This window comes from Mus caroli, chromosome 16, assembly GCF_900094665.2.
Source record: "Mus caroli chromosome 16, CAROLI_EIJ_v1.1, whole genome shotgun sequence".
Taxonomy (NCBI): Eukaryota; Metazoa; Chordata; class Mammalia; order Rodentia; family Muridae; genus Mus; species Mus caroli.
The window spans coordinates 86,162,044-86,189,875 of NC_034585.1; the positions used below are offsets into that span (position 1 = coordinate 86,162,044).

Sequence of the window (27,832 nt, forward strand, 5' to 3'; positions counted from 1 at the left end):
CTCTACTCTGCAGTTTTTGAGCTAATTTGTAATCTCTGTGTGTTCCTTTGCAGCACATGTAGAAGCCACGTGACTAGACGGCATTGATCAGGATGCTATATGTTTGGGAGCTGTCAGTTCCTTTGTCTGTTTATTGTCTGACTTTTCTCTGCGTTTCTAAAGAGCTTTGTATACCTTCTGCCTGTGTGTAATCTTATGGGTGACTTTCTGCTCTTTGTTCCTCTGCTCAAATAGCTGTCACCGAGTGGAATGTTTCTCACTTACTGGGCAGGGTACAGTCGCCTCTGTTTCTGCTTACTGCAGACTCTATCTAAAAGATTAGGGCTTTTCTTTCAAGATGTTTTGTGTATTTGTTCTTTACAGTTTCACATGGGTTCACTGTGTGTTCCGGACCCCTCCTTCACTCCTGTTTCCCTACTGTCACCACAAATATCCTTTTCCTACTTAGATTTGGTTTTGTTAATTGACCCACAGAATTTAACCAGGCCTGTCTATGTGACCTTGAATTTGGAACAAGCTATCAGAGCCTGAGTTTACCATCACTATACACCTGGCTACTCTGCCCCCCAAGTCCAGACTCTGTTGTTTGCTGATCCATCAGCAATAAGTAGTAGGGCCCTGAGTCACTTGCCCTTCCTCTGCTGTTAGGAGGCCCGACTTCTACACCAGTGTACACTGCTGCTGGGAGTTCATGGTTTCAGTATTCTATTTTGTAGGTCCTTTGACTTTTACAACTTTATCTATTCTATCTGTCCATTTCTCTGTCTCTCCCTACTATAGATCAAACGCAGGGCCTCTTGTATGTGAGACACGTGCTCTTTATCACTGACCCATAACTTCAGCCTCTTATCATTTCTTAGATGGATAATTTCATAGTCCTAATACTATGACTGACTTTTTCTGCTGAGCTCCTGCATTTTCGAGCCAGCCAACCTTTTTTAGGGGTCACTCCTTTAATTGTCCATGCTGCTGTGCTACTGTAAACTCGGGTATCAGGAGAAAGCATATAAACATAGTCCACTTGTAATTGATTGCTTTTTAAAAAAAGATCCCCTAACTCCTGGCCTGTGTCATGTCCCTGTGGGAAGCTACGGGGGAAGGTTGCCAGTTAGAAGACAGCCTGAGCTACAGAGAGACCCTGCCTTAAAATACCATGAATTGGAGACATAGCTCAGTGATGAGCGCTTCACTGGCTTGCTCCAAGCCTGTACGCCCCTGGTTTGGATTCCCAGTTCTGCAGACCTGCGGGGATAGGTTGTTCCTAGGTGGGAGAGCATGTGCTGGCTTGGTGTGAGGCCGCAGTGTGTCAGGGCCTCCACTGCCGCCCTCCACCTCCCCATTTGTGGCCTTGGCTGATGATAGTGGTGACGGGCTTCCTTGTGCATATGAGGGGATTATTTTGTAAAGATTATTTAAAAGGATATGTAATTATTAAGATTTCTTTGAGGGAATTGCTGCCAATAACTAAGTGAAAGCTTAATATGTGTTCACAATCTACTTTAGTCTTTGAATCATTAAGCCAAAATTAGCCCTCTTTGAACATATTAGAAGTGTAGTAATTATATGAACTATATAATTATTGATTTTCAAGTATGTTTGGATTCTATTGTATAATTTTCAAAAAAAATTAAAAGTTTCAAACTTTCAGGAAGATTATCAAATCAGTAAGATTATCAAAAATAACATACCTGTTTTAAAAACTATTTAGAATTATTTGATATAAATACGGTTTAAAAGGTTGTAATTACACCAGTAATTTTCACTAGAAATTTTATTCCTCGTTACTAAAATTTGCCTACATTAAGTTGTCAAATTTAGAATTTATGTGCTAGAAACCAAATTCCCACTTGCACACTTAAATTTTTAAAGTTATTTAAAATGTATGTTCATCTGTATTTATGACAGCCAGACATTGCAAATCAAGTGACAAATTTTATTTCAATATGTTTTTACCATTACAAATGGTACTTTATAAGTAGTATTATCAACATTTGGAACTTTAGTGTAAATACCAGAACTCATAGATCAGTATTTATCCTTTTAACTTTCAGTAATTATCCCTTCTTTCCAAAGCTAAAATGAGAAGATTAAAGACTTCTCAGACATATTCTAGAAATAGTTTAATAATTTTAACATCATCCAAACTTTGAAAAGCACTGTTTCTCCAGTTCTAGTATTTAGTTTATTTGTTTTCTGTTTTGTTTACATAGATATAGGAGTGTTTGCCTCACTCAAGATCTCTAAGCCCAGGCTAATATGTAGCTGGCCTAGCATGTTCAAGACCTGGGGCTTGATCCCTAGCAATGCTCTCTGCCCAGAAATTTGAAGCTTGCATGTTTATGGTTTTAGACATTTCTCAAAGCATATACTTTGTGTTCCATTCAGAAGAGAACAGTTTCATTTTCCTTGGCTATTAATAGGGCTCTCCGTCCTCTCCTCAGTTCTCTGGATTCACTGCTGTTATCTCCAGTCCCTTTTCATGGACAGTTATGCTGTGGACATGCTTGTGAGCTAGAAATAGTTAAAAAGAATTTTTGTTTATTTGTTTTATGTTTTTTGAGAAATGGTTTCTCTGCCCTGGTTGTCCTGGAACTCACTCTGTAGATCAGGCTGACCTTGAACTCACAGATCCACCTGCCTCCGACTCCCAAGTGCTGGACTAAAAGGCGTGCGCCAGCACCACCTGGTCAGTAGAATTACTATTTTTGAACAAGATATCTAGCTTCCATATATCAAATGCTTACAGTTTCTGAAAGTGCCCCCATCCCCATCCAAGAAGTAAGCGCTTCTGATTTATAAGCCGGTTATTCTAATGATCTTACATTGCCTCTTCCTCAGTCCCTTCTGTGGTGTGCTATGACACTTGATAGGCCTTAGGGGTTCTTTTTTTCCCCTCTATTCTGTTGTCGGGTCTTCATTGCTTGTACTAGTGTCCCTGGCAGCACATGGCTCCACCCTGACTGGCTTCCAAGACTCAGTACTTTCTGATTGATCAAGTTCTTATTCCTGAAAGGTTTTGATCACCAGCTGAGAGACCACATTGAGTTCCTCCTTCTTCCGGCATTTGCTGTGCTGTACGCCTGTCTATACGGTGTCCTCATGTAGCACTTTGATGGACTCACAGGCCCACAGTAGAAATAAATTGGCTAATTACAGATCAGATGGTCTTTAATTTCTCAGTAGTTCTTTTTGATGCTTAACTGTCCCTACACATGCACACACATTTTTGTAATAACTATCCTTTATTGATTGACTTAAACTCTTGAGTAAGAAGGGGCAAGCTAGTAAATCCTCAACTAAACTGACCATTCTCTCCATTCAGAGAGGGCGTTGAGTTGTCCTTTGAATGAGATAAGACCTACAAGTTAGCTTGTAGACAGTCTTAAAATGTTTCCATCGCTCCAGCCTGTGCAAGCAGGGAGGGCAGAATCTGTTCTTCCACAGCCCAGGGAAACAAGCCAGACATCGTAGTAGGTGCTGCAGCTCTGACACTGGGAGGCAGGGAGAGCCTGGCAGGCTGTGCCCGGGCCTCCATATGCACGCTCACCACATACACTCGTACATACTTATACACACACGCGCGTGAAAACCCCTGATTCTACCTTCAGTTTATATGTTGTCTTTAGAAAATCCTTCAGTTGTCCCATGAGATGTCTCGTTTTATTAAGACATTTTATACATCATCATCATCATACTATGTTCACATTCCACCATACAAGTGCATTGGTTTTCCCCCCAGATGCAGCCCTAAGGTCGCACCACCTCAACACTGCCACACTGCGGACCGGTGACAGCTGTGTAGCTTAAGATGGCCGGGTTTATCAACGTTCTGCTGTTTTCCCAGTAGCACTTGCGAGGGTGTAGCTCCACCATATCCTTGCCAACACAGCATGGTCAGACGTGTTCCAGTGAGACTTGCAGCAGAGTGTGTTTTCTGCTTGGCTGACCTGTTGAACATCCTTTGTGTTGCGTTGAGTTATGAGAGTCCTCTGTGTATGCTGGACACATGCAGAAGTGTTTAGTATTTTAATCTTTGCTATCTTTTAAAGAATTTTTTAAATACTCATGAAGGCCAATTTACCAGTTTTTCTTTTTCTAAATATGCTTTTTCCAGTCATAAGAAACTAGCCCAAGGTGTGAGCATATCTTCCAATTTCTAAAACCATTTGTTTGTTTGTTTGTTTGTTTGTTTGTTTGAAGCTTGTGTGGCTTTCTATCTGGTTCAGTGGCACATTTTAAATTAATCTTTGTGTTAGATGATTTGGGTTAGTTAGGTTTGGGTCAGTGTTCTCTTGTTTATTCTTCAGAGATGCCTGCACGGTTGGTCTTGCTATGTTGAAAAGGCTTGTTTTAAGTTGCCTGTGCAACTTTGCCAAAAATCAGTTGGCAAACAGGTATGGCTGCCCTGGGCAGCAGTTCAGAGGTTCTTGACTCTTTCCTTGCAGTGAGTCTTGGAATTGGTCAGCACAGACACCCCAATTGTACTCTTTAAACTCTCGGTGGCCCTTCTGTTTCTGTACAGTTATCAATGCCAGCTTCTTGCCAGTTCCCACTCAAAGGCTTGGAATTTTGGTTCAGATTGCTTGAAATACTCAGGTCTGTTGGAAGAGGATTGCTGTTCTAACAAATTGAACCTTAGAGTTTTTGGTGGTATCTTTCCGCTGTTTAGCTCTTCAGTTTTTCTTAGCAGTGTTTCGATAATTTCAATATAGAGGACTAATGTTTGTTTTGTTTTAGACAGCCTCTCACCTATGTATTGCAAACTAGATTACCATGAGACACATCCTGCCCTAGGCTCCTTAGTGCTAAGATTGCAGGTGTGTACACCACGAGTCATTTCTTTCATGTAATTTATACTGAGTAAAGTTAGAGTTTGTGGTGCAACTCAAAATATGATTGTTTTTCTTTAAACAAAACTTTTTAGAATGATTTAGTGTTTAAGTATTTGCCTGCTGATCCATCTCTTCTAACCTGGAGTTGTTACTCTTATTTTCACTTTATACTTATTGCTTTGCCAGTATGAAAGAATTCTGCTAATTTTTATTTATTACATCTACCTTTTACTATGCAACTCTATTAAGTTTGCTTACTGTTGTCTTCTAGATTTTCTAGAGTTCACTGTTAAATTGTGTGCCTGTGTGTGTGTGCAGTGTGTGTGTGTGTGTGTGTGTGTGTGTGTGTGTATCAGAGAACAGCTTGCTAATGCTGCCTCTCTCTTTCTGCTGTAGGGTCCTGAGTATCTCGCTTGGGTCCTTGGGCTTGGCTACAGGTCCTCTTACCCAGTGAGCCTCTTGCAAGCCCTGCTGAACTTTTCATAGATTCCGTCTCTCCTTTTGAAGAGGCTTCCTACTAATTCTGTTTCACTGAGAGGTTTTTAAAAATCATTAGTAAATGTTTATGAGTGTTTATGAAAAACTCTCTTCTGAATCCATGGGAATCATGATGTGGGCTTACTGCTTTATGCTGTCAATAAGATATATTAATTCATTTTCAAGTGTTTTATCCTTTTTATATGCTACCATGGTTTAAATTGTGTTTCATGAGTGGCTCTGCATCTGTACTCTCTAGGGATCTTGCTGTGCCCTTATTTTGTGCTGTCTGGATTTTGTGTTAGAGACAAGGGATGAATAGCAAGTGATGCCTCCTGTTTGAAAAAGTGGACGTGACTTGTGTTTTTCTTCCTTCTATGTTTGATAGAACTCAGTAGTGACACCAGTGGAGGTTACGGCTTTCTTTTCTGGAAATTTCTTTTTCATAAGGTTTTCTGTAACAAACACAAGAGGGTTCAAAAGGTGTGATTCTCCTTGTGTACACACAGTGGCTGTAATTAACTTGTAAGAAGTCTGTCATCTCCCCATCCCTTGTCAGCATTTCTAGCTTTCCTCTCTTAATTGTAGATTTGGTCATCATGATCTGCACCTCTAGACAATTTACATCGTCCTTGTCCATTTTATTTAAAGAACCAGATTTTAAATTTCCTTTTTAAAATGTCTTTTCTGTTTATATTTTTATTATTTGTTCTACTTCTGGTTCATGTTGGTTTTCTTTTTCTGCTTCATTTCATGATGCTGCGTCAGTATTTCTAGCTATGCTGCTGTGCAGAAATTTCCATTCTTTTTAAGCTGGGTTTCTCTTTGTCTGTAGAGAACATGAATCTTCCATCCCGCTTACCTCTCTTATGTGTCCTTCTGTCCCATGGGAAGAATGGCGGACACTTCCTCCAAGGACTTTTGTTATCGGGGATTTGGCACATGTCGATTTTATTTTGTTTTTTAGAGTTTATTGACAAAACATTTTCTCATTGTGACCAAACACCTGATAAGAGACAATGAGAGAAAAGTTTTATTTTGCAGTTGGGCGTGGCCACCAGAGTATGGAGCGGCTGGTCACTGGATGTCCATAGTTGGGAAGTGAAGAGAAGGACATTTGTGCTCACCTTACCTCTCTTTTACCCTAGATGCCAGCCATGGGGTGCTCTAAGCCATATCTAGGATGGGTCTAGAAGTCTTGGTTAATCTAGCCTAGACATTTCCTCAAAATGATGCCTGGAATTTTGTGTCCTGACTGATTGTAGATCCCACCTGCAATCTCTGTTGCAGTCAGTATTAACCATTACAATGTCAGAACGTTAATCCTACCCTAGAGGTGCTCTCTTCAATAGAGTGCTGCTGACTGTGGGTTTCTCCTCCTGTCTGAGTCACTTAGCACTCTTAGTTCCCTGTGTCTAGTCGGGCTTTATTCTTCCCCCAGCTTTCAAGACTAGTTGTGTGCCACCCTAATTGTCTTGTAAGTCTGAGCGTAGTGTGATACATTCACAGACTTTGGTGCTCTTGTCTGGTTTCTTCTTTCTTGTCTTCCCCACACTCTGCATGCTCCATGGGGCCTTTTCTGTTTGTCTCTCGTCCTGAAACACTGGATTTCTGTTGGAGTTTTGATCTCTGCACCTCAGTTCACTCCCTAGCTCCCTGTCTGGTCTCACCCTGGAGCAAGGCTCATGGGGAACAGAATTGGGGGAACTTGATTTCCCTCATAACCCGTCTTGTCTTGGGGAGCCAGCCTTGTGTGCTTTGAACAGAGGCTTGGTCTTGATGAGGGCCTGCAGCAGGCTTCAGTAGCCACAGCAGAGCTGGAGCCCAGACTTGCGACATAGTGCATGTCAGATCTAATAGTAAAAGGGTACCTGGTGTTGTGCTTGCTTGTAGTCCCTGCTAAGGAGGCTGAGGTGGTACAGTGGAAATACCACGGAGGTACAGCCACAGATTGCCCAGGCATTGGAAGGTGTGCAGGAGGCTTCCAGACCTGTTCTTAGTCCAGCTTTTGACTGTTAAGTTAGTGAATACCTTCATTCTCTCCCCACAGTGGTTTGATTTTTATTAGATAGATTCTATAATAGCCGGCTATGGTTAATGACCATAAGAGCCCCAAGCTGTAGTTAAGAAGTGGAAGAGAGAGAAAGCCTTATCGCAGATGTTGGATGCAGGGTGGAGTCTGCACTTGTTCAATTGACCCTTCACAGATGCTCAGCTCAGGGCAAGTAGACACAGCTACCAGAAGTGCTAGGGTATGAATTTAATCTAGCATTGGTCACAGTCTTTCTTTCTGTCAGCTCTCTCTACTTCCCCTTCATCTTACATGCTGTTTTGGGGGAGAGAACTCTAGAGGATGGAAATTCATTTCTGTGATAAACAGCAATTATTCTTAGGTTCTTGGACGGGAACTGATACTAATTATACTTTGGCCATAAGAGTTCTGTTTGGTTTTGATTCTCTCAAGGAGCTGTGAAATATTTAAAGGAAGGCATACATCAGGTGTGCATAAAAATATGAACAATGAATATAAGCTTACTTTTAAAATTAGTATGCTTTTTAATACCCATATATAATAGCAAATATTAAGAGTATACTGAGTGGGGCAGTGGTGACACACTCCTTCAATCCCAGCACTTGGGAGGCAGAGGCGGGCGGATTTCTGAGTTCCAGGCCAGCCTGGTCTACAGAGTGAATTCAGGGTTCAGGACAGCCAGGGCTACTCAGAGAAACCCTGTCTAGAAAAACAAAAACAAGAGAGAGAGAGAGAGAGAGAGAGAGAGAGAGAGAGAATACTGATTATAACTCAATTGAGAACAAATGTTTGATTTATTCAAACTCATCTCTAATATTTTCCTGGTCATATTTCAGTTTTATATGTATATTTCCATCATTTTTATATTGTGCTATTTTAAGAGTTTTGTAATTTCTAGGAAGGTAGATAGATCCCTTTCCTCAAAATTTGTTGTTTTATTGTACATGAAACCTAGCTGCAGGGCTGGTGAGATGGCTCAGCAGTTAAGAGCGCTGACTGCTCTTCCTAAGGTCCTGAGTTCAAGTCCCAGCAACCACATGGTGGCTCACAACCATCTCTAATGAGATCTGACACCCTCTCCTGGAGTGTCTGAAGACAGCTACAGTGTACTTACATATAATAAATAAATATTTTCTGCATTGTTTACTACAGTAAAGGCCTAGAATAACTTAATAGTAGCTAACATGTCACTGTAATTCAGTGGTGTTGGAGAAGGCGGGGTAGGATGCTAACTTGCTTAGCATTCATGAGGCTCAGATTCAATACCCAGCACCCAAAGAAAAAAGAAAAGTCCAGAATGTCAACAAAAGGAAAAGTATGTGATTGCTTCATTAGTGACTAAGGAAAAAAACTTCTAAAAAATTAGCATCCATTCCTTAATAAAAACCTTAAGCAAACTGGGAGTTCAGAGACCACTGAAGGCACAACAAACTCCCCACTGGACTGTCAACTTCTGACAGTCATAGGTGCTTCGGACACCGAGGCTATGTGAGGGAGGACAGAGATAGATAGGAGCTTCATTTCCAGATGAAACACATCTAGTAAACCTAAGATGTTTGCAAAAGAAATGAATTGGCCCAGAAAGTGAAGTCTGCAGTCTCTGGGCACCAAGGGGTTAATAATTTGCCTTTGCTTTGCAGTAGACGGTGGAGGACCGAGCTTACACATACGAACAGCATATTTTCTAGTGTGTTGAGTTGTTTCACTTGGCTTTAGAAATTCTGAGCTGAGCGTTTTTGGAAAAATGGCTAAGAAAGTGTGTGACCTGTCACTCACACAAGCCTAGTATGAGAGTTGGGTGAGAGAACACATGCTAAAAGCTGCTGGGAAAAGATGATGACACGTGCAGGTACGCCGGGAAGAGAGGGCCGCTGGCAGACCTCTGCTTAAGTCTGGAGCCTTGGCCACAGGTGTGTTCTGTTTTCTTGCCTTAATCGGAATCAACGTGTCACTCATTCAGAAGACTAGCACTAGAAAACAACAGAAGAGTCTAACGAATTCCCATAGAGCACGCATGGTTCATCTCATGAATGATCAAGGAAAATAACGATTAGACCTTACAGCAAAGGGGGCTCCGGCCATCTTGTCTGAATGATGGGAGAGGGTCCCACAGGCCGCAGTTCAAATTGGTAATTCTTTCAATTTCCCTGTTCGTGTTGGGACCATCCCACAGCTAGGTCTCTTCTCTGGGAGAGAGGGCTGAAGGAAGGTCTGAGAATCAAAGGGCCACTATGTGACTGCACGTTCTGTGTAGGGCCCTTACCATAGTCTAAGGCAGCATGAAGATGGATGGTGCCACAGCCTTCTCCCCCTACCCAGCTTCTCTGCTGAAGGTGAGCTGGTTTGAGGATGCTGACATTTGGAAGTGTCCTAAGGAGGCAAGTCAGTCTACCTGATTGTCTCTTAGCGTACATACCTCCCACCCAGCCTACTGCCTTGCTGTTAATGTAAAGGAGAATCCAGGCATCACCAAGAGTTGCACTCACAGCAGCCAGGCAGCCAGTGACAGAGGAGGAACCAGGTGAACCAAATGGCGCAAAAGACAAGAAAACTAAGTCAGACGTCTGGTGTCATTATCACTATACAGAGGCCGAGTACTAGGAATAGGTAGGAGCGGTAAACAGGAAAGAACTTCCAGGGCTTCAGCAGATGCTTGGAGGAAACGCCACACACTGAGTGTGAGGTGCAGTAAGGCAAGAGGACATCATGTTTTACATTTCTCTACACTTTGTTGCTGTTGTTACGCTATTGAGATGGTGTCTTCACTTTACAGGGCTTCGCTCCCTTGACTCATGATTCTCCTGCTTCCTCTTTCTATGTATGTGCTGGTCTTAGGCACACACTACCATATCTGACTGAACTTACCTAAAGATTTTAATGAATGCTTCTCCTCCTCTCGGCTGGAAATTTACTGTAACAGAATTAGATGAGGTCTGCGTCAGTTACTTTTCTGTTGATCTGATTAGACATCATCACCGAAGCAGCTTATAGAAGAAAAGCTTCATTTTGGCTTACGTTTCCAGAGGGATAAGAGTCGTGATGGCAGAGGGGAGGAATGGTGGCTGGCACAGGAAGCAGGCAGGGTGCAGGTGTGATGGTTGGAACAGGAAGTGGAGCATTTACATCTTGACAGACTTGGCAAAGGACAAGAGTAGAAATGGGGAGAACCTTTAAACTCTGAAGTCCTGTCCCAAGTTACATACTTCTGCCAGCAAGGCCACACCTAACTCCCCGAACATCACCACTAACTGGAGACTAAATCCACTCAAATTCAAACCCACCACAGACCAGAAGAAAAATAGCCATTAAGTCTGAGGTTAGTATTTGGGGAAGAGGACTTTGTCTCCGTTGGCTGTTGATGGACTGCTGCACTTAATGCCTGCTGGGAAAGTTTGCAGCCCGAGTTGACATTTTTGGCAGGCATTGCTGAATGTGTAGTATGTAAATGTTTCTTGAGGTTTTGTTTTGAGAAGAGCTTCACGAAGCTCAGTCTGGCTTTAAACTCACTAAACTCTTGCCTTCACCTTCTAAATGCTGTGGTTCAGGCCCAGGAAGTGTCTCATAATGAGTATCTTAAAGAGTCCCCCTTATTACTGTGTGCACACAGGCAGACTGTGTGAGTGTGGAGGTCAGAGGAGCTCGGTGACGAAGTTGTTCCCCCTTCCACCTTTATGTAGGTGCGGGAATCAAGCTCAGGCTGTCAGACTTGCACTGTTGGGTGGTGAGCGCTTTTAGCCACAGAGCCACCCTGACCCTGTCCCTCACAGTCCTCATGGAGCAATTGAGTGTTATTCTTACTGGGCACGGCTGTGGCATTTGTTGCCCTGTTCTAATCACCCCCCTCTTTGTTGTTTTCCCTTTGTCTGCAGTGCAGGGTGTAATGCACAGGGCTGTGCGTGACTAGAAGAGCTGTATGCCTGCACAGCGCGCCCCTCATATTCAGTGCTCAGTGAGAATCCTTTAGTGGTGGTGTATATAGACAGTTAAGATAAGCTAAACCGTATCACATACAACACTGGAGATTAAATAGCTAGCCATGCAGAAGCTACCTGTGACAGCCCCCGAGCTTCCATATTGTTTCTGGCACTGAGAATCTATCCGGGGAATGGGGCCCTTTCATTGTGACTGTCACTTGCAGCTGTGTACTCTAGCTCAGGTGTTGGCGTTAAGATTAAAGACAGCACGTTAGCGGGTATACACAGACCTGAAGTTTTCTTAAACTCACATTTTACGTTTTAATTACAGGCGTCGATCAGCAAGGTGAACGTAATAGAACCATGGCTCAGTTTCCCACACCTTTCGGTGGTAAGTTTTCAAGGTTTCTTTCTTAATATAAGTTGGGGCCATATTTTAAGACTTTACAATGATGGGAAATTTCAAGTGAATTAATAAGTTGAATTGGGCTAAGCTGTAGCTTAGGGGTAGAGCTCTTGCCTAACTAACATTCATGAAATCCTATGTTCAATCTTCATTACCACAAAACCAAGCCAACTTACATAGAGAAAATTACGCAGTCAACCCTCATCTTATTTCACGAGATGCTTGGGTGATTAGGACTCAACTTTGTTTCTTTGGGTTGTTTTGAAGTAACTTTAAGACATCTTAGCCTCTCATTGCTGAAAATTTTAGTGTGTTTATTTACTAAATGATAAAAACTGAAGTATAATACCCTTACCAAGCCTCTAAAATTTAGGTATAAATTATAGCTATAAAATTTACCTTATGTCCACGTAGGCTTTAGGCAACTTGTCATTGTCTTTGTTCAAATAGAAACCCAGACAAGGTGGGTAGAGGCCTCGGTCCTTGCTCTGAGGTGGTGCACCCCTCCACATGTTGGTGGCATGGCCTTAATGGATCATGTTGTGCTCTCTCAAAGCCTGCATTTGAAGCAGCCATCTTTGCTGTTTGAAAATCATCAGTCAGGGTCAAACGTTCTTCTGGCTGGGTTACAATCGTTATTTGTGCGTGCCTTGTATTTTCTTTTGTCAGTGCTGGGGACTAAGCCCAGCTGATGTACGCTAGGATTTTTTTAGGAGACCAGGGACTAAAATGTTTATTACCTACATACATATATCTATGCATACGTACTTTGGTCATTAGTTTTATCAGAAAATTCATTCTTAGAAGCAACTTTAATGAGGCACAATTGAGACATCATACAAGTGACTCACTTTAAACGTACCGTTTGGTGATCATCAGTACATTTGCAAAGTTGTACAACCATTACCAGACATTTGAATATTTTTATAGAATCTCAGAAGACTCTAATTGTGCTGTACCACCACCAACAACCACAATGACTTTTTTTTTTTAATGCTCCTCTTAGATTTTTGTAATTTTTACCTGTGACATTTTAGGCACCTGAAATCAGAGTTTAGGTATCAGTAACCTACGACTGTTAGTTTTCTGTAAGTAATTACTGATTTCCTAGGTTTTCATATGCGTCTAACTGTAGAGTGACAGGGCATGCTTACAGCACAGCAACAGAACGTTAGAGAGCTGTGGACACCGTGTGCCTGACACCTTGCTTTCCTCGGTGAACCGTTGTGTCTTCTTGCCTTTGGACTGCAGGTAGCCTGGATGTCTGGGCCATAACTGTGGAGGAAAGGGCCAAGCATGACCAGCAGTTCCTTAGCCTGAAGCCGATATCGGGATTTATTACTGGTATGTATCGATCGCCATCCATACATTCCTACCGAGCAGCAGGAAATCCGTTAGGCAGAGTGGAAAGGGCGCATGTGATCAGCGGGGCATTTCATCCATTTTGCCCTAATTTTGAACCTGTATCTTTGTTCTTACTTCTTTTTAAAACTTTGTCATCATCATGGTGTGTGTGTTTAGGTGGTGAGGGCAGAGGAGACTGTAGGTCAGTCCTCTCCTTCTGTCTTCCCATGGCTGTCAGCAACCCAGCTCAGGACCTTGGCTCAGCAGGCTCCCGCCCTTACCCAGAGCCTCTCTCAAACCTGGCAGGCTTTACTGAGTGTCAGCTCAGTGATTTGGACCTTCCTTCTGGTGGGAATTGGTTTTAGTCAGAGGATCACACTGTTTAAATTAGGGTAGGAAGGGTGCCCTGGAGCAAAGTTCAGAAAACGGCAGACAGCAAACACTTTCTAAGGATTTCATTGCTGTCCCTGGAAGTCCCTTGTGTGCATGTCTGTGACCTTGGCTGTTTAGTCACAGTTCACCAGTTCTGGACAGAAAGTGGGCAGGGCTTCCTTGGAGGTGCTTTTTATTTGTGTGCACGAAAGATCTCCAGTTGCCTGATTGGCAGAATTCATTTATGCATTCTTGCCCATTCTGTGTCAGTACTTACAGTATCAACATTCAGAGTAAAAGCTTTTTCTAAAGTATGGCTTGTCTATCTTTTTAGCTGAGGCATCTGCTGTGTGTGCCTTGTTGTATGCTGTTCTCTTACTGTAGTGATATACCCTAGACAATCGGGTGTTAAAACAGAAAACTTGGTTTTGGCTCATGGTTTCAGTTCTTGACATATTGTCTGTGTCTTTTAAAATCTCCACCCTTCTCAGTAGCATCAGGCTTGGGGTGGAGCTCTAAACTGCACCTTAGAGGTGGATCTGGTACCCAAGCTGTTGCAGTAGTGCTGGGTAGCTCATCTTGTTAAACCACAGCTTAAAGTGGACGGTCATCCCAGCAAAGACCCAGGCCCTTTCAAGTGCGAGTCATAGACCCTCGGCCTTTCCTGTGGGGTCAGTGGTGTTTATAGCATAGCCACCTCTTAAATAATGATGTGGTTCTGCTGTACAGGGATTTCTGTCACCTCCTACAGTTCTCTTTTTCCTGAAACCTTTCCACTTACTTTACAGGTGATCAAGCGAGGAACTTTTTTTTCCAATCTGGGTTACCTCAGCCTGTCTTAGCACAAATATGGTAAGTTGGAATTTTACATAAGCAGACTATAAAGCAAAGCCCTGTTCTGTTCTATTTATTTGGAAGTTCGGTGTCTTCTGTAGAAAGAGAGCATGCAGGTCTAGCCTAGGGCAAACATTAAACGGCAGTGCAGAAGTTAAATTGTAACTGAAATATCTGAATTTGAGGAGTTTCCTACTAATTTGTTTTGGCTTCATGTGTATCATTCAGTTAATTTGAATGTCCCCCATTTCTTCTCTCTAAAGGAACTATTCCTTATCTTTCATTGTGTGAGAATTGGTAGTCATTAGAAGTATTTGGTACAGTGTGTACTTGATCAATGCTGTGTTGACTGTTGTCACAAATAGGAGTTTGGCCACAATCGCGAGTAAAACAGGCTGTCAGATACGGTTTTGGGTTTTAGGTTCCCAACTTTGGGAGGCAGTGCTGAATTCTACTGACCGGAAAGAAGTCACAGTTTTCTCTGTGTTGCTTCCACCAGGACTGTGTGACTCCATCTCCTGGGTGAGTGGGTGTTATGGAGGCCGCTTGCAGTAAATAAAAGCACGGAATGTGTAGTCCTGGCCAAAGCACTTCCTGTCTGTGTGACTGGGAACACATATTTGCACTTTTTTGATTTCGGTATTTAATCATAATAATTGGCATTTGTGGGTTTTGTTTTTGTTTGTTTGTTTGTTTGTTTTTTAGTTTTTCGAGGCAGGGTTTCTCTGTATAGCCCTGGCTGTCCTGGAACTCACTTTGTAGACCAGGCTGGCCTCGAACACAGAAATCCACCTGCCTCTACCTCCCAAGTGCTGGGATTAATGGCGTGCACCACCATGCCCGGCTGGGTTTTTGTTTGTTTGTTTGTTTGTTTTTTGTTTTTTAAATAAAATTGAGTGGATTAGCAAACAAATTATACATGAAGGACTATGTGTGGGTTGACACTTATTCAATCAGGAAGGTAGGGCTTAGCATCGGAGATGGCCCTTCCACATGACTAGGCTTTCCAGCTGAGTGCTTGTCCCCTGAGTGACCAACACACGGACACCGGGAAGACTGACATACCACCTGTGGCTTTCCGCCTCCAGACCTCAGCATGCACAGTTCCTAAGTGCCAACATCACACAGAATCATGTTCTGGACAAGTAAAGCTTACACTGGAAACGTAGCACGCTCGTGCACAGCATACCCATGTGTGCACACACGCACACACGCACACTGTTGTGACACATACTCAGAATAACGTCTGAGTCCCATGCTGGACTGGGCTGTCTGCCGTCTTTCTGTTTGTCAGGCCTTTTGCCAGCCAGTCTTTGTCCTCCTTCCACAAGTGAGCTTGCTTCTGTGACACTGTTGCAGTTCTAACTGCTGGTCGATTAGAGAGAGGAAGCCCATGAGCAGGGAGTTCACGACAGGCAGGTGCTGGGGCTGTGCCAGCTCAGGTGTGTGTCTGAATCAAGGCCCTTGTGTGAACCCGATTGCTTCGTAGCAGGCTTCTCTTGGGCTACAACCTGGTGTGTTGTGCTCTTTCTCTGCAGTAAGGCTGTTTCTAGAGCCTGCCTTCCAGACAGAGTCCACTGACTTGTGCTTAGCTGATGATACAACCAAGTTCCGAGGTCTCATTTGTGAAGAATTTTAGCACCAGGCATGCTAGTGCTGGGCTGTAGTTCTGACACTTGGGAGACAGATCGAGGGTTCTGAGGCCATGTGAGCTACAGCCCGGACCCTATCCCAGGGAAGAAAACACAAAATGCCAGAAAACGTTGTTGCTGGGGATTGGATACATGCTGCACACATAAGTACTCACATGTGCCCCTCGTACCCAGCCCACACCTTTTACATTTTTATTTTGATGCAGAGTCCTGCTTACATCACCTACAATTTCCTTGAATTTTAGTCTTTCTTCCTCAGCCTCCAAAGTAGCAGAGATTACAGGGCTTACTCTGTCTGCTCTGTTCTCTTCCTCTCAGCACCAGGGTGAAGAGGAAATAATTCTAAGCATTTCAGTTGCCTTCCCGCTCCTTCCTGAGAGGGATTTCTAGGAGCTGTGTCATTTGGCCATTGTTATAGGCTGGCATTAAACACTCTGACCTGACTCCTTCAGAGAACTGAGCTTTCTGTAGTCATAGTCTTCACTGGAAATCCGATCGGGGCACAAGCAGTCCTTAAACACCAATAGTTATAGATCAAGAGTCCAGAAGCCAGTTACCTGGAATGCACTTTTCTGCTCATCTCTGTATATCCAGAGCTAAAATGAGCTCTGCAGCCAAGAACAGGCGGGACAGAGTGGGACAGGACAGTTAGCTGCTGCAGAAGCAGAGCTCTGTTCCTCCTCAGCTCCCAGCCACAGGGATCGCCTGTGTCAGAGCCCATCCTAATCCTCTATAATGACAAGTACACTCTGGCCTGGGGACAGGAGGTGAGATTGGGAAGCTGCCCTTCATTGTAGCTTTAAAATTTCAGCTTGAGGAGCTGAACTCCGGGCCATGTTACTCCGTAAAGGTACTGTAGCTGGGTCTTGAAGGCAGCTTACACAGTAGCCCAAGGTCTTACCACCAGCTCTCCTGGTCATGAAATCTCAAACTGCTTTTCAGGCATGATCTGAATTTCAGTTCCTAGCACCCATATTGATTGTTCTCAACAGCCTATAGTTCTAGCTCCAAGGGATCTGACAGCTCTGGCCTCCAAGGACACTGGTGTTTATGTCCATGCTTAGATGCACACCCACAATTGAAAATACAATATATCTGTTTATATTCACAGCACTTTGAAGGTAGAAAAACAGGGAGAGCCAGAGTTTTAAGGCCAGCCTGTGCTACATGAGGTCAGCTTCAAAAATGAACCCCTGCCCCTCAGGAAACAGACATACATTTAAAACTCTCCATTAAGGAGATGAAGAGATGGCTCGATGTTTAAGAGCACTCTGCTTTTTAAAGAGGTCCTGGGTTCAATTCCCAGCACCAACATGGTGGCTCACAACTGTTTGTAACTCCATTTCCAAAGGATGAAATGCCCTGTTCTGGCCTCTAAAGGCAGCAACCATGTACATGGTACATACATATATATACATGCAGTCAAATACCCATACACATAAAACTAATTAGTAAGTTAATTAAGACTCTCATTGAGACCAAATCCAAAGCTGTGACCAAATGTCCAAGTCCAGTATGATCCTGCTTTTGCTCTGTCACGTTTCTTCTTTGCTGTCATCTCGGCCCTCTTGTCTGCAGCATCTACTCCAGAAGGTACCTCTCTGTCCCTCACCAGGGCAGGTCTCCCCTTGCCTCAGGACCACTGGATTGTTGTGTCTCCTTCCTGCAGTTGCAGAACCCACATAGCTGCTCACTGTCTTGCTGGTTTCAGTTTGTCATCCTGCAAAGAGGTGCTTTTCTGGTGAACCTGTCCTGAGTTCACCTAGTTCCTCCTCCTCTCCCATCATGCCCGCCTCTCAGGGGGGGGGGGACAGTGGATGGGCTTGACCACTGAAACAAAGCTCCCTCCCGCCCTTCGCTCTGGGTGGATGGGCTTGACCACTGAAACAAAGCTCCCTCCCGCCCTTCGCTCTGGTCATGGCATACTCAGCACTGCCCACACTAACCTGATTTGTTCTAAGCAAGAAGGTAGAGACCGGGTCTGTTCTTAATTTCTACATAATGCTCACACTGTAGCAGGTGCACCCAAAGGGAGGGGGAGGGAGGATGTGTGTGTGTGTGTGTGTGTGGTGGTGGTGGTGTTAATGAATGAATTTCCAAACTGGTTTAATCTTCCTTATTGCTTGGACTTGCTTTTATATTAGTGGGCACCAAATGGCAGATGACTGGCCTGTGTGTGGCATGTCTGTGTGGAGCTTTATTAACAAGGTTCTGAAAGCAGCAGTGCATTCTGGGTGTGCTGGGAAGTGCTCCCCGTCTGCTCAGCATTCTCTGTTCTCACTTAGACCACCGTTTCTTGCTATTTTTATTGTTGTTTATTCTTGTGATTAAATGCAGGCACAGAATGTACAATGTTTTGTGTTTACATGCAGTTTATTTCTTCTTTACATTAACAGTACACTATAAACCTACTTGAATTTTTTGCCTTTCTTAATATATCCTCCTCGGTTTCTCCGCACATAGCGCCTGTCACGGTAGCAGGCGTGCCTCCATGGTTCTACGTGTCGTAGTGCTTCTGCCCATCCACACTAGGTTGTTTCCGTGGACTGTGATTTTTGACGACATGGTGGTTACAGAAACACTGCTGTGAACAGCTCTTAGCCGTGTGTTTTGTGTTGTTAAATGTACCTTCAGAGTCAGTCCATACGTGTGCGGTTGCTGGTTCTAAGTAAATGACTATGTGGCTCTCTTGCCACTTGGAGTTGTAATTTCCCCACCAGCAGTGTGTGAGACTGGTGTGTGATTTGTGTTATTTGTATAAATCAAACAAGAGAAGCACACCATTGGTCTAACAGTTACTTTCCTATTTCTGTGATAAAACACCATGACCGAGGTAACTTACAGAAGGCCTGGTGCATTGTGGGCTTGTGGGCTTACAGAGATAAGAGTGGTCACTCACCATCACACTGGGGAAACACGGAGGCCAACAACAGGCATAGCAACAGGACGGCTCATATCTTTAACCACAAGCAGGAAACAGAGACTGCTTAGAGGAGTCTTTTAAACCTCAAAGCCCACCCATAGTGACACACTTCCTTCAGCAAGGCCACATTTAAGCCTCCTTAGACAGGGCTGCCACCTGTTCAAATGCCATAGACTGAGGGACATTTATCATATAAGCCCTACCCTGTGTCTGACACCTGTGCTCCTCTCTCACCTGCCCCACGGTAGGCGCCACTTCTCATACATGGCTAACCTGATTCCAGCATCAGCTTCCAGAGTCTCATGCAGCTGTTCTTGCTGGGTTTACCGTACACTTGTCCTTCTGACGTCAGTTTGGTGTCAGTGTTGTCCAGACTTAATTGCCTTGGGAGGGATGGAAGTTCACTGGAGAAGTAACCCCAAGCTGAAGATGAAAAGGATGGCAGAGCTAACGTGGTTTGTTTTGCCAAACCCCTGAGTAGTGGAATGGCTGCTGCTATGGAGCAGCAGCTGGAGTCTGCCGTGCTGAGCAGGGAAGGAGAGGGTGAGCCTTGTGAGGGGCTGTGCTTCCAGAGCTTCCTGCGAGCTCTCTGTTACTAGGGAGTTTTAATAGTCATGTTTTGTTAATTCAGGGAAAAAGTCTTTCTGAGAGCTGCAGAGTTGAGGTTCAGCATAGCAGACCTGTGCTTGGTGCCTGCATGTGAAACCCCAGAGGCTAGAGCTACATGGTTCTTTCTCCGTGCCTGCTGGAAGAAGTGCAGAGTGTTTTAGAAGCACTAAATTAGTCTAAATTATATTCTTATTTAAAGGCCTCTTCTTCCTTAACCCATTAAATTTTTCTACTTTCCACCAAGAATGCCTTTCAGGAGGAGAAGTGTGGGGGATGGAGAGTGGGCCTCTGCCTGCTCCTCTGTCTAACCATAGATAACGCATGCGTATTATTGTCACGGGACCTTTCTCTCCTGTGAAGCATTTGAAGAAGCTGAGCATACCTTGCAGAAGAAGGAAAGGTCACCACCTCACTCAGTCTTTACTCTGAAAGCTTTGGCAAGCTTAGAGCACTCACTGGCCACCAGGTCCTATCCCGAATACAGATGCAGAGCCCCAAAACAAGCAGACTTTCACAGTGTGAGTGTCACAACACTTGACCTGCTTGAGTTGAAACCAGAGACACAATATTCATTCAGGACCGTGAGATTCTGTCAACATTGGTATTTATTTCAGAAGATGAAGGCCAAAGCAAAACACCATCAGCACAGAAGATGTAGATTAAGACTTGAAAAACAGAACCAAATAAACACAGGGACCTTGGCTTCCTAGTGACTGTGGGATAGCTCAGCATCAGAGCTCTCGTCCAACATAGAAGAAGCATTAGCAGTGCTAATAACTAGTCAGTGAACCAAGAAACACACTGTGTGGCATTTCACAGTCTGTAGTCCTAACACTTAAAGCAGGAGGAGCAGGAGTTTACGGTCATTCTCTCTATAGCAAGTTCCAGGCTAGCCTGGGCTACCTGCAACCCTGTCTTAAAAGCAAATAGACACACGAGTAAGACAAGTTACTGAGCAGACCTCCCGACTAAAATCATTCTAAGCAGTGAAGCACTCGGTCCCTCTCTCTAAACTCAGAACCAAGTTCACATGTGCTCAGGAGCATCTTCATCTCAAAGAGACTGGGGACTATTGTTAAAAATACTGCAAAGGAGAGATAGCACCCTTTGTTTCTCTACTTAGAAACTAAGGCATTAGTGTCACGCTTAGAAGTTCCGTAATACAATTAAGTGTAGCATAAATGACTAATAAAAATTTGTACACGTGTTTGAATCAGGGTCTTATGAACATCTAAAAATAGATATGCAGGGAATATACTACTTACAATTCTGGTAAAAATGATAAAATTTCATGAATGCACATGCATGTGAGAATGCATGAATATAGGTGCACGAGTGTGTGTGTGTGTGTGTCTGTATGGACGTCAGAGGTAAGCTTTGGGGTTTGTTTCTTAGGAACTGTCCACCTTGTTTTTTTATTTTTATTTTAAGTGTATGTATGTATACATCGGTGTGAGTGAATGCCTCCCGTGTGTGTGTGTGTGTGTGTGTGTGTGTGTGTGTGTGTGTGTGTCTTGAGAGTACAGAATAGGGTGTCAGGTTCCTTGGAACTGGAATTTCTACCTGCGGGACTGTTTTCCTAGTATGTGTATCAGTGCATCATGTATCACATGTGTACAGCACCTGAGCAGGCCAGAAGCGGGTATCGGAGTCCCCTCAAGAACTGGAACTACAGACAGTTGTAAGCAGGTGCTGAGAAGTGGGTCCTCTGCTAGAGCAGCCAATAATCTAAGCAGCTGAGCCATTGCTTTAGCCTCTGCATTCTGTTTCTGCTCCAAAGACAGGGTCTATTCCTGGGATTTGGGACCATCAATGAGGCTAAGATAAATGGCCAGCAAGCCCCAGGGCAGATCTGCCTGGCTCGCTTTCCAGCAAGAGAATCACAAGCATCCACCATCATGCCTGACTTTTATGTAGGTGCTGGAGTTTCAGGTCTTTATGCTCATGCTGCAAGCTCTTGCTCTACCAGCTTAGTTCTCTCCAGTCCCCAAAACAATTCCCTTAAAAAGGAAAAACAGAACATGCCACCAAGCTACAGAGACCAGATCACATCACATCACCTGGAGTTGTTTCAACAAAGCTAATCTGGTAATGTCTCCCATTGTAAGAATACTGAGTACATAGCAACATGTAGAAAATGAGATAGTTAATGTGGATTGAAAGTGTAGTGTGTGTCTGTCAAAACGTAACAAAAGATCAAAATTTGATAAAATAAATAATTTCTACACAGCAAAGATCCACACAGAATCAGTAGACTAAATTTTGAAAATTCAACTAATTTGCAGCTATATAGTTAATTTTCTATGTATAGAGAATGCTTCTAAACTGACAAGAAAGAGAAATTTGGCAAAGTTTAGAGCAACTGGTTTGTAGAACAATAAATCCAAGTGTGCAGGAAATGTAGGAAAGCGAAGCTCAGTTCAAAGGAGCAGAGGAACTCGGCGAGGTCCGCAAGGGTCATGGCGACAGGACCCAGGCTGTCATCAGGCTCCTCCCTGCTTGCTGATCTTTATTTTCCAACATAACTCTGCTGACCTCTTCAATCGTCAGCACTTTTAGAGAGCTTTAATTTTTATTGCTATGCTTCATACTTTTATTTGAGGGTAAAAGAAGAGAAGTGTGAAATGTTTTTTATGTCGTGAGTATGCACAGTTGGGTGGGTAGCAGCTTCCAATGCAGATCTCAGGGTTTCTCTGCCTTTTGCCTCCTTTTCCACTGAAAACTCAGTACAGATTGCACTTGTCCATGGATGCTTGAGGGTCATTTTGAAACAGCAAGCACACTCCTAAGCACAGTTTCAGTGCTGAATGTGCAGGGCAGGGTTCTAAAACCACTTAGCCCCAAAACTTTCACAGCATAGTAGTGTCCCAGAATAGGATAGCATCCTCTGACATCTCCCATGCATGAGGAACACCACAGAGTAAGTGGAATTTAATTGAACATCCCTAGAAATTACACTAGTTCCAGATCCCACTTTAATAGCATTTAATTACAGTGTAATTCATGAAACAACTTTACTGTTTGGAATTACCACGTGTAACTCAATGGTTTGTAGAACTGTCATGGAATTGAGTCACCACCATTCCTATCCAATTTTAGAACTTTTTTTTTTTTTTGGTTTTTCGAGACAGGGTTTCTCTGTATAGCCCTGGCTGTCCTGGCACTCACTTTGTAGACCAGGCTGGCCTCGAACTCAGAAATCCGCCTGCCTCTGCCTCCCGAGTGCTGGGATTAAAGGCGTGCGCCACCACGCCCGGCAGAACTTTTTTTTAAATTAAAATAAAATCTCTTCAAAAGTAAGGAATCTTCCAATTGGACTGAAAGTTTCTCAGTGTCTCCATGGGTAAAGAGTAACAGATGCAGGATACCATGTAGTCACGTAAGCCATGCTGGGCTTTGCTCTCCCCTGTAGCCGGTAAAGATGCTTCACTCTCCTTAGTTCTCCACAGCGGGAAAGGAGCCAGTGATTTAGTTAGTGCCCAGGAAATGGTGCTGCGAGCTCTTCTGTGGTTTCAGTTGTCTTGAGTCTGTCTGTGCTGCTGGGTTGTTTGCAGGGCGCTAGCGGACATGAATAACGATGGAAGGATGGATCAAGTGGAATTTTCCATAGCCATGAAGCTTATCAAACTGAAGCTACAAGGATATCAGCTCCCCTCCACACTTCCCCCTGTCATGAAACAGCAACCAGTGGCTATTTCCAGTGCACCAGCATTTGGTAAGTGCTTGGTTCCTATGTTTTGTTGTTGTTTTAAAACTAGATATTTTCCCTTTTCTTTCCTCAGAAATAGTGACGTTTTCGGCTAGTGTTACTAAATATTGGCAGCCTTCAGAAAGATAGTGCTGTCTCCCGTGAAGCCGAGGGTCAAGGTCAGCGGGTGGAAGGAGAGCATTCCATCCATCCATGGTTAAGGACATGCTCGCACTCGGCTGCTGCAGCTCTGTCCTGACGACTTCACAGGACTTCCGTTGTCAGAGTGTTTGTTTCTCATTGTGTATAAATAGTTCCTTTGCATTGTGATAACTCAGCCTTTTTTCTTTTTTTTTTTTTTTTTTTTTGAGATTATAACATTTCCCTCTTCCCTTTTCTCCTTCTTCTCTCATATACCTCTCCTTGCTCTCTTTCAAAATCATGGCTTCTTTTTTCATTAATTGTTAGTGCATGTATGTGTGTGTGTTGCTAAGTATGTAACTACAACCTGCTCCGTCTGTATCATGTTATTTACATGGATGTTCTCAGGGCTAACCACTGGGTTACCAGGTAACTCTTCCCTGGGGAAGCTGATTTCTCCCACTCTCTGAATTCCTTAGTTGCCTTAGCTATTTGGGATCGAGGGCTCCGCCGTCCTCCCTTATAGTCAGCGTTGTTGTTGTTGTTGTTGTCCTTGCTTGGTTCATGTTTAGGCAGTCCTGTTGGTGAGACTGCATGGGTGTAGCTCTGACATTTCCAGGAGGCACAATCTCACAGAAACTCCCTGGCCCTCTGACTCATACAGTCTTTCCGCCTCCCCCTCCACAACGGTCCTGGAGTTGCCCGTAATGGACAGAGCTCTACAGGAGATGGGTATCTTAGCACTAGACTCCACAGCTCTGAATTTGATTGCATGAAGGGTGTGATAGTCGTCCTCTGTTGCAGAGAGAAGTTGCCTTGGTGAGGGGGAGGACTACACTTACCTATGCGTTGTAAGGACAAACATTTAGAATGTTTAATTTAGATTTTAATAAGAGGCAGTTATGGCTTCTCCTCCGAGATCTGTGACGTTACTAGCTTTGGGTAGTTGGCTAGGTTTCCAGTACCAGCCATGACTTTCCTCCAGTTTCGTGACTCTTAAATCCAGCCAGAGAGCTGTTGGTTCCCACCCATGTCTGTGCCACTTCTGTGTCCTTACTGGTTATTGTGCCAATTCCTGTCACGGTTGTGGTTTGTGAGTGTCATAGTTGAGCAGTACCGTTGGCTGTTTTCCCTCTTTGGAAGCTTGCACAGTGCCTTCTGGCACCTGAAGGTTCACAAACCTCATTGTAGTGCTAATCAAGTTTCCAAGTCGCCCGTGAGGAACATTATAAACTCAAGTCATAGTACTATATGCCTTTCTTTTAGGGACCTTTGGCCACAAGGCTGGTTTTCTAAAGGGAAGGCATGAACTTGGGAAGATTGTTAGGTTAGTAGGACAAGGGTCTATGAGAGGACACACAAAGCTATGCATGTGCAAAGTCTAGGAGGAGCACAAGTAAACAGTGTAGCAATAGCACAGACAACCTAGCCTGAAGCTGGCCAGCCTGTGCAGGGGGACTTTGCACTGGATCCTGGAACGTACTTGCAGCTAATTGTTCAAGAACTATGGGTTAAAGCATGTTTGGTTTTCTTTCTTTCTTTCTTTCTTTCTTTCTTTCTTTCTTTCTTTCTTCCTTCCTTTCTTTCTTTCTTTCTTTCTTTCTTCCTTTCTTCCTTCCTTCCTTCCTTCCTTTCTTCCTTCCTTCCTTTCTTTCTTTCTTTCTTTCTTTCTTTCTTTCTTTCTTCCTTTCTTTCTTCCTTTCTTTCTTCCTTTCTTCCTTTCTTTCTTTCTTTCTTTCTTTCTTTCTTTCTTTCTTTCTTTCTTTCTTTCTTTCTTTCTTTCGACAGGGTTTCTCTGTGTAGCCCTGGCTGTCCTGGAGCTCACTCTGTAGACCAGGCTGGCCTTGAACTCAGAAATCTGCCTGCCTCTGCCTCTGAGTGCTGGGATTAAAGGTGTGTGCCACCACGCCCAGCTGCATGTTTGGTTTTCTTTTGAACTCCTCCAAAAGGGGACTGCAAAGTGGAAAAAGGATCCATTTTTTAATAAAGATGTCCCGATTCTTCTTTTCCCCTAGTTCTTTCTTTGACAATGAATTTGCTTTCTCTTTTTCTGCTCGATGACTTTCAGTTTTGTCAACATTGCTGTTCTTTTGAGGCCCTTCTGGACCCTCAGCTTAGTGTTTCACAGGTGTCTGTATCTCTTGCGCTGCTACCCTGAAACCCTGGCTGCCAGCCTGAGCCATACGCCAGCCACCACTCTGCCTTAGGCTCCTTCCTGCGACTTCTCACCTTATTCTTACCCTGAGTCAGGTTAAGAAGACCCAGTGTTTTCTGCTGTTTGTAGGACCACTCCCAGCGCAGTGGGTAATGGATGGTGATGCTAGCGAGCTCATAGTAGCCTTGTATGCGTTGTCTTAGGGAGGTCTACAACAGTCTCATCACAGTCTGAATAAGTGCAGCTGGTTTTGGTGTCAGGAAGGTGTACACTGTTTTAGGGAGGAAGTGTAGTAAAGGCTCGTGGACTCCGAGATTTGAGTCCCCGTGTGCTGTGGTGTGGTGGTTTCAATAGAAATGCCCCCATAGATAGGTGGGTTTCCATGCTTAGGCGTAGGGAGCATCACTATTAGGAGGTGTGGCCTTGTTGGAAGAAGTGTGTCATTATGAGGCAGGCATTAAGGTCTTATATGCTCAAGCTACACTTAGTCACCTGCTGCCTTCCCATCAAGATTTAGAACTCTCAGCTCCTTCTCTAGCACAGTGTCTGTCACGCTTCTCACTATGTTGATAATGGATGAAATCTCTGAACCTCTCAGCCAGTCCTAGTTGGCTGTTTTCCTTTATAAGAGTTGGCGTGGTCTCGGCGTCTGTTCACAGCAATGGCAACCCTGACTAAGACTTGTGCCACTGAAAGCTGTGCTAAAAGGGAAGGCACTACCAGTGAAAACTGAGCATGGATGGGAGCACTGGGGTCCTACAGAGTGAGCGAGCACTGGTGGACTTGTTCCTGAGAGGTGAGGCAAGAACAGGACAGGGAAATAGTAACTGAACTTGACCTGTGGGTATCTCAGTGACATCCATGTCAGTGACCGAGAGGTCATTGGAGTTGTTAAGATCAGTGCCCGTGTGGGGGCTGAAGAGGGCTTGACTGTGAGGAGGAGGGAAGGCCACTGAGACACTGCAGTGCTGTACAGAGCAGGCCATGATGGGTACAGGATTCCAAGAATCAAGGATGCGCATCATAGGAGGTGACAGCATCCAGACCCAGCCTCCAGTGAACACACTTAACCTGAAAATCAGTCCATAGTCAACAGTCCTAGCACTGGGGAGACAGAGGCAGGATGATTGCTGCAAGGTCAAGGCCAGCCTGGCCTGTATAGTGAGCTCCGGGCTGTTCAGAGACTCACAGAGACCTCGTCTCAATGGACAAACAACATACTTGTTTGATGAGGGGAGGGTTGTTTTGCTTTTGTTGGCTTGCCATGCTGGGATCACACCCTGGAGCTGCTGCCCTAGGCGGTGTTCTGCCTCCCCTCTCACACGTGAGCCGGGAATGGCAGCATAGGCTCATGACTCCAGCTTCTAGAGGCGAAGACAAGGTTGTAGGTTCAAGTCCAGCCTGGGCTGCAGACGTGGTCTTAAAGCTTCTTTTTCTTTCCAAGTGGCAACATTATAATATAAGAGTTTAACATTTGGAGACTTTGGGCTGCAGAGATGGCTCAGCAGTTAAGAATACTGGCTGTTCTTCTGAAGGTCCTAAGTTCAAATTCCAGCAACCAAGTGGTGGCTCACAACCATCTGTAACGAGATCTGACTCCCTCTTCTGGAGTGTCTGAAGACAGCTACAGTGTACTTACATATAATAAATAAGTCTTAAAATAATTCTTTTTAGAGACTTAGAGGATGCTTTTGCCAGTTGGTGACTTTTTTTTTTAAACCGTTAACCTACTTTTGTGTAGTCTTTTTTGGTAACATTTTGAGATGTCACAGGTTTTTCTAAGCATCATTTTCAAGGTTACTTTCCTGTTTTTTTAAGATGAAGAATTTGTAGTTCTAGAAATGAGGTGCCTTGGAAGTTTGCCATTGTCAACCTTTTGAAAGTCTTAAAAGATTTAGATTGAGTGTAGTTTAATACAGCCATCAAGAATCTGGCAAAAATTAACCTGATACACACTGATATACGTCAGCATAAAATTAATCTTATTCAGATGAGATGTGTGGTACCAGGTGTTGATGGTGATGTCTGTAAATCATAAGCTTGTACCCAAGTTAGAACATCTCTTCTCTTTGTTGTACTGTGAATACTTATAAACATTGTTAGCATCCTTTGTCCAGATGAGGAGCTGCACTTGGCTTGTAGCTCAGGAATAAAACATAGTTAGCATGCATGTGGCCCAGGATTCATTCCACAGTCCAGGAGTGATAGATAACAATTGAAAATGCCAAAAGAATTGGGGGAACAATACTGTCTTATTACCCAGGGACAATCACTGTGTCGTGTTTTTTGAGAAATGGTCTTAGTTGGTAGTCCAGGGACACCACCATGTCAGGGGGGTTGGCATCCACCTCCTGATCCTGTTTTAACTTCTTGAGGACCGAGAGCACTTTTTTTAAAAAGTACAGATGTCATGTTCAGTATAAGGAAAAGGAGATGCAAGGCGAGGGATAGAA

General features: G+C 43.9%; 1 protein-coding gene across 6 annotated transcripts in view; it reads left to right on the forward strand.

The window, feature by feature from the left end:
- The window catches only part of Itsn1 (intersectin 1), a 187,515-nt gene that overhangs the window by 41,480 nt on the left and 118,203 nt on the right, over nucleotides 1-27,832 (forward strand). For 5 of the 6 annotated variants that reach the window (XM_029470688.1, XM_029470690.1, XM_029470693.1 and 2 more), the window contains exons 2-5: nucleotides 11,587-11,646; nucleotides 12,913-13,005; nucleotides 14,166-14,229; nucleotides 22,950-23,110. In XM_029470688.1, coding sequence (XP_029326548.1) covers nucleotides 11,619-11,646; nucleotides 12,913-13,005; nucleotides 14,166-14,229; nucleotides 22,950-23,110 — 346 coding nt within the window. In that variant the 5' untranslated portion in view covers nucleotides 11,587-11,618. Of the gene's footprint in view, nucleotides 1-11,586; nucleotides 11,647-12,912; nucleotides 13,006-14,165; nucleotides 14,230-14,632; nucleotides 14,734-22,949; nucleotides 23,111-27,832 lie in introns of those variants that run through there. The other variant, XM_029470691.1, reaches the window with a different exon arrangement.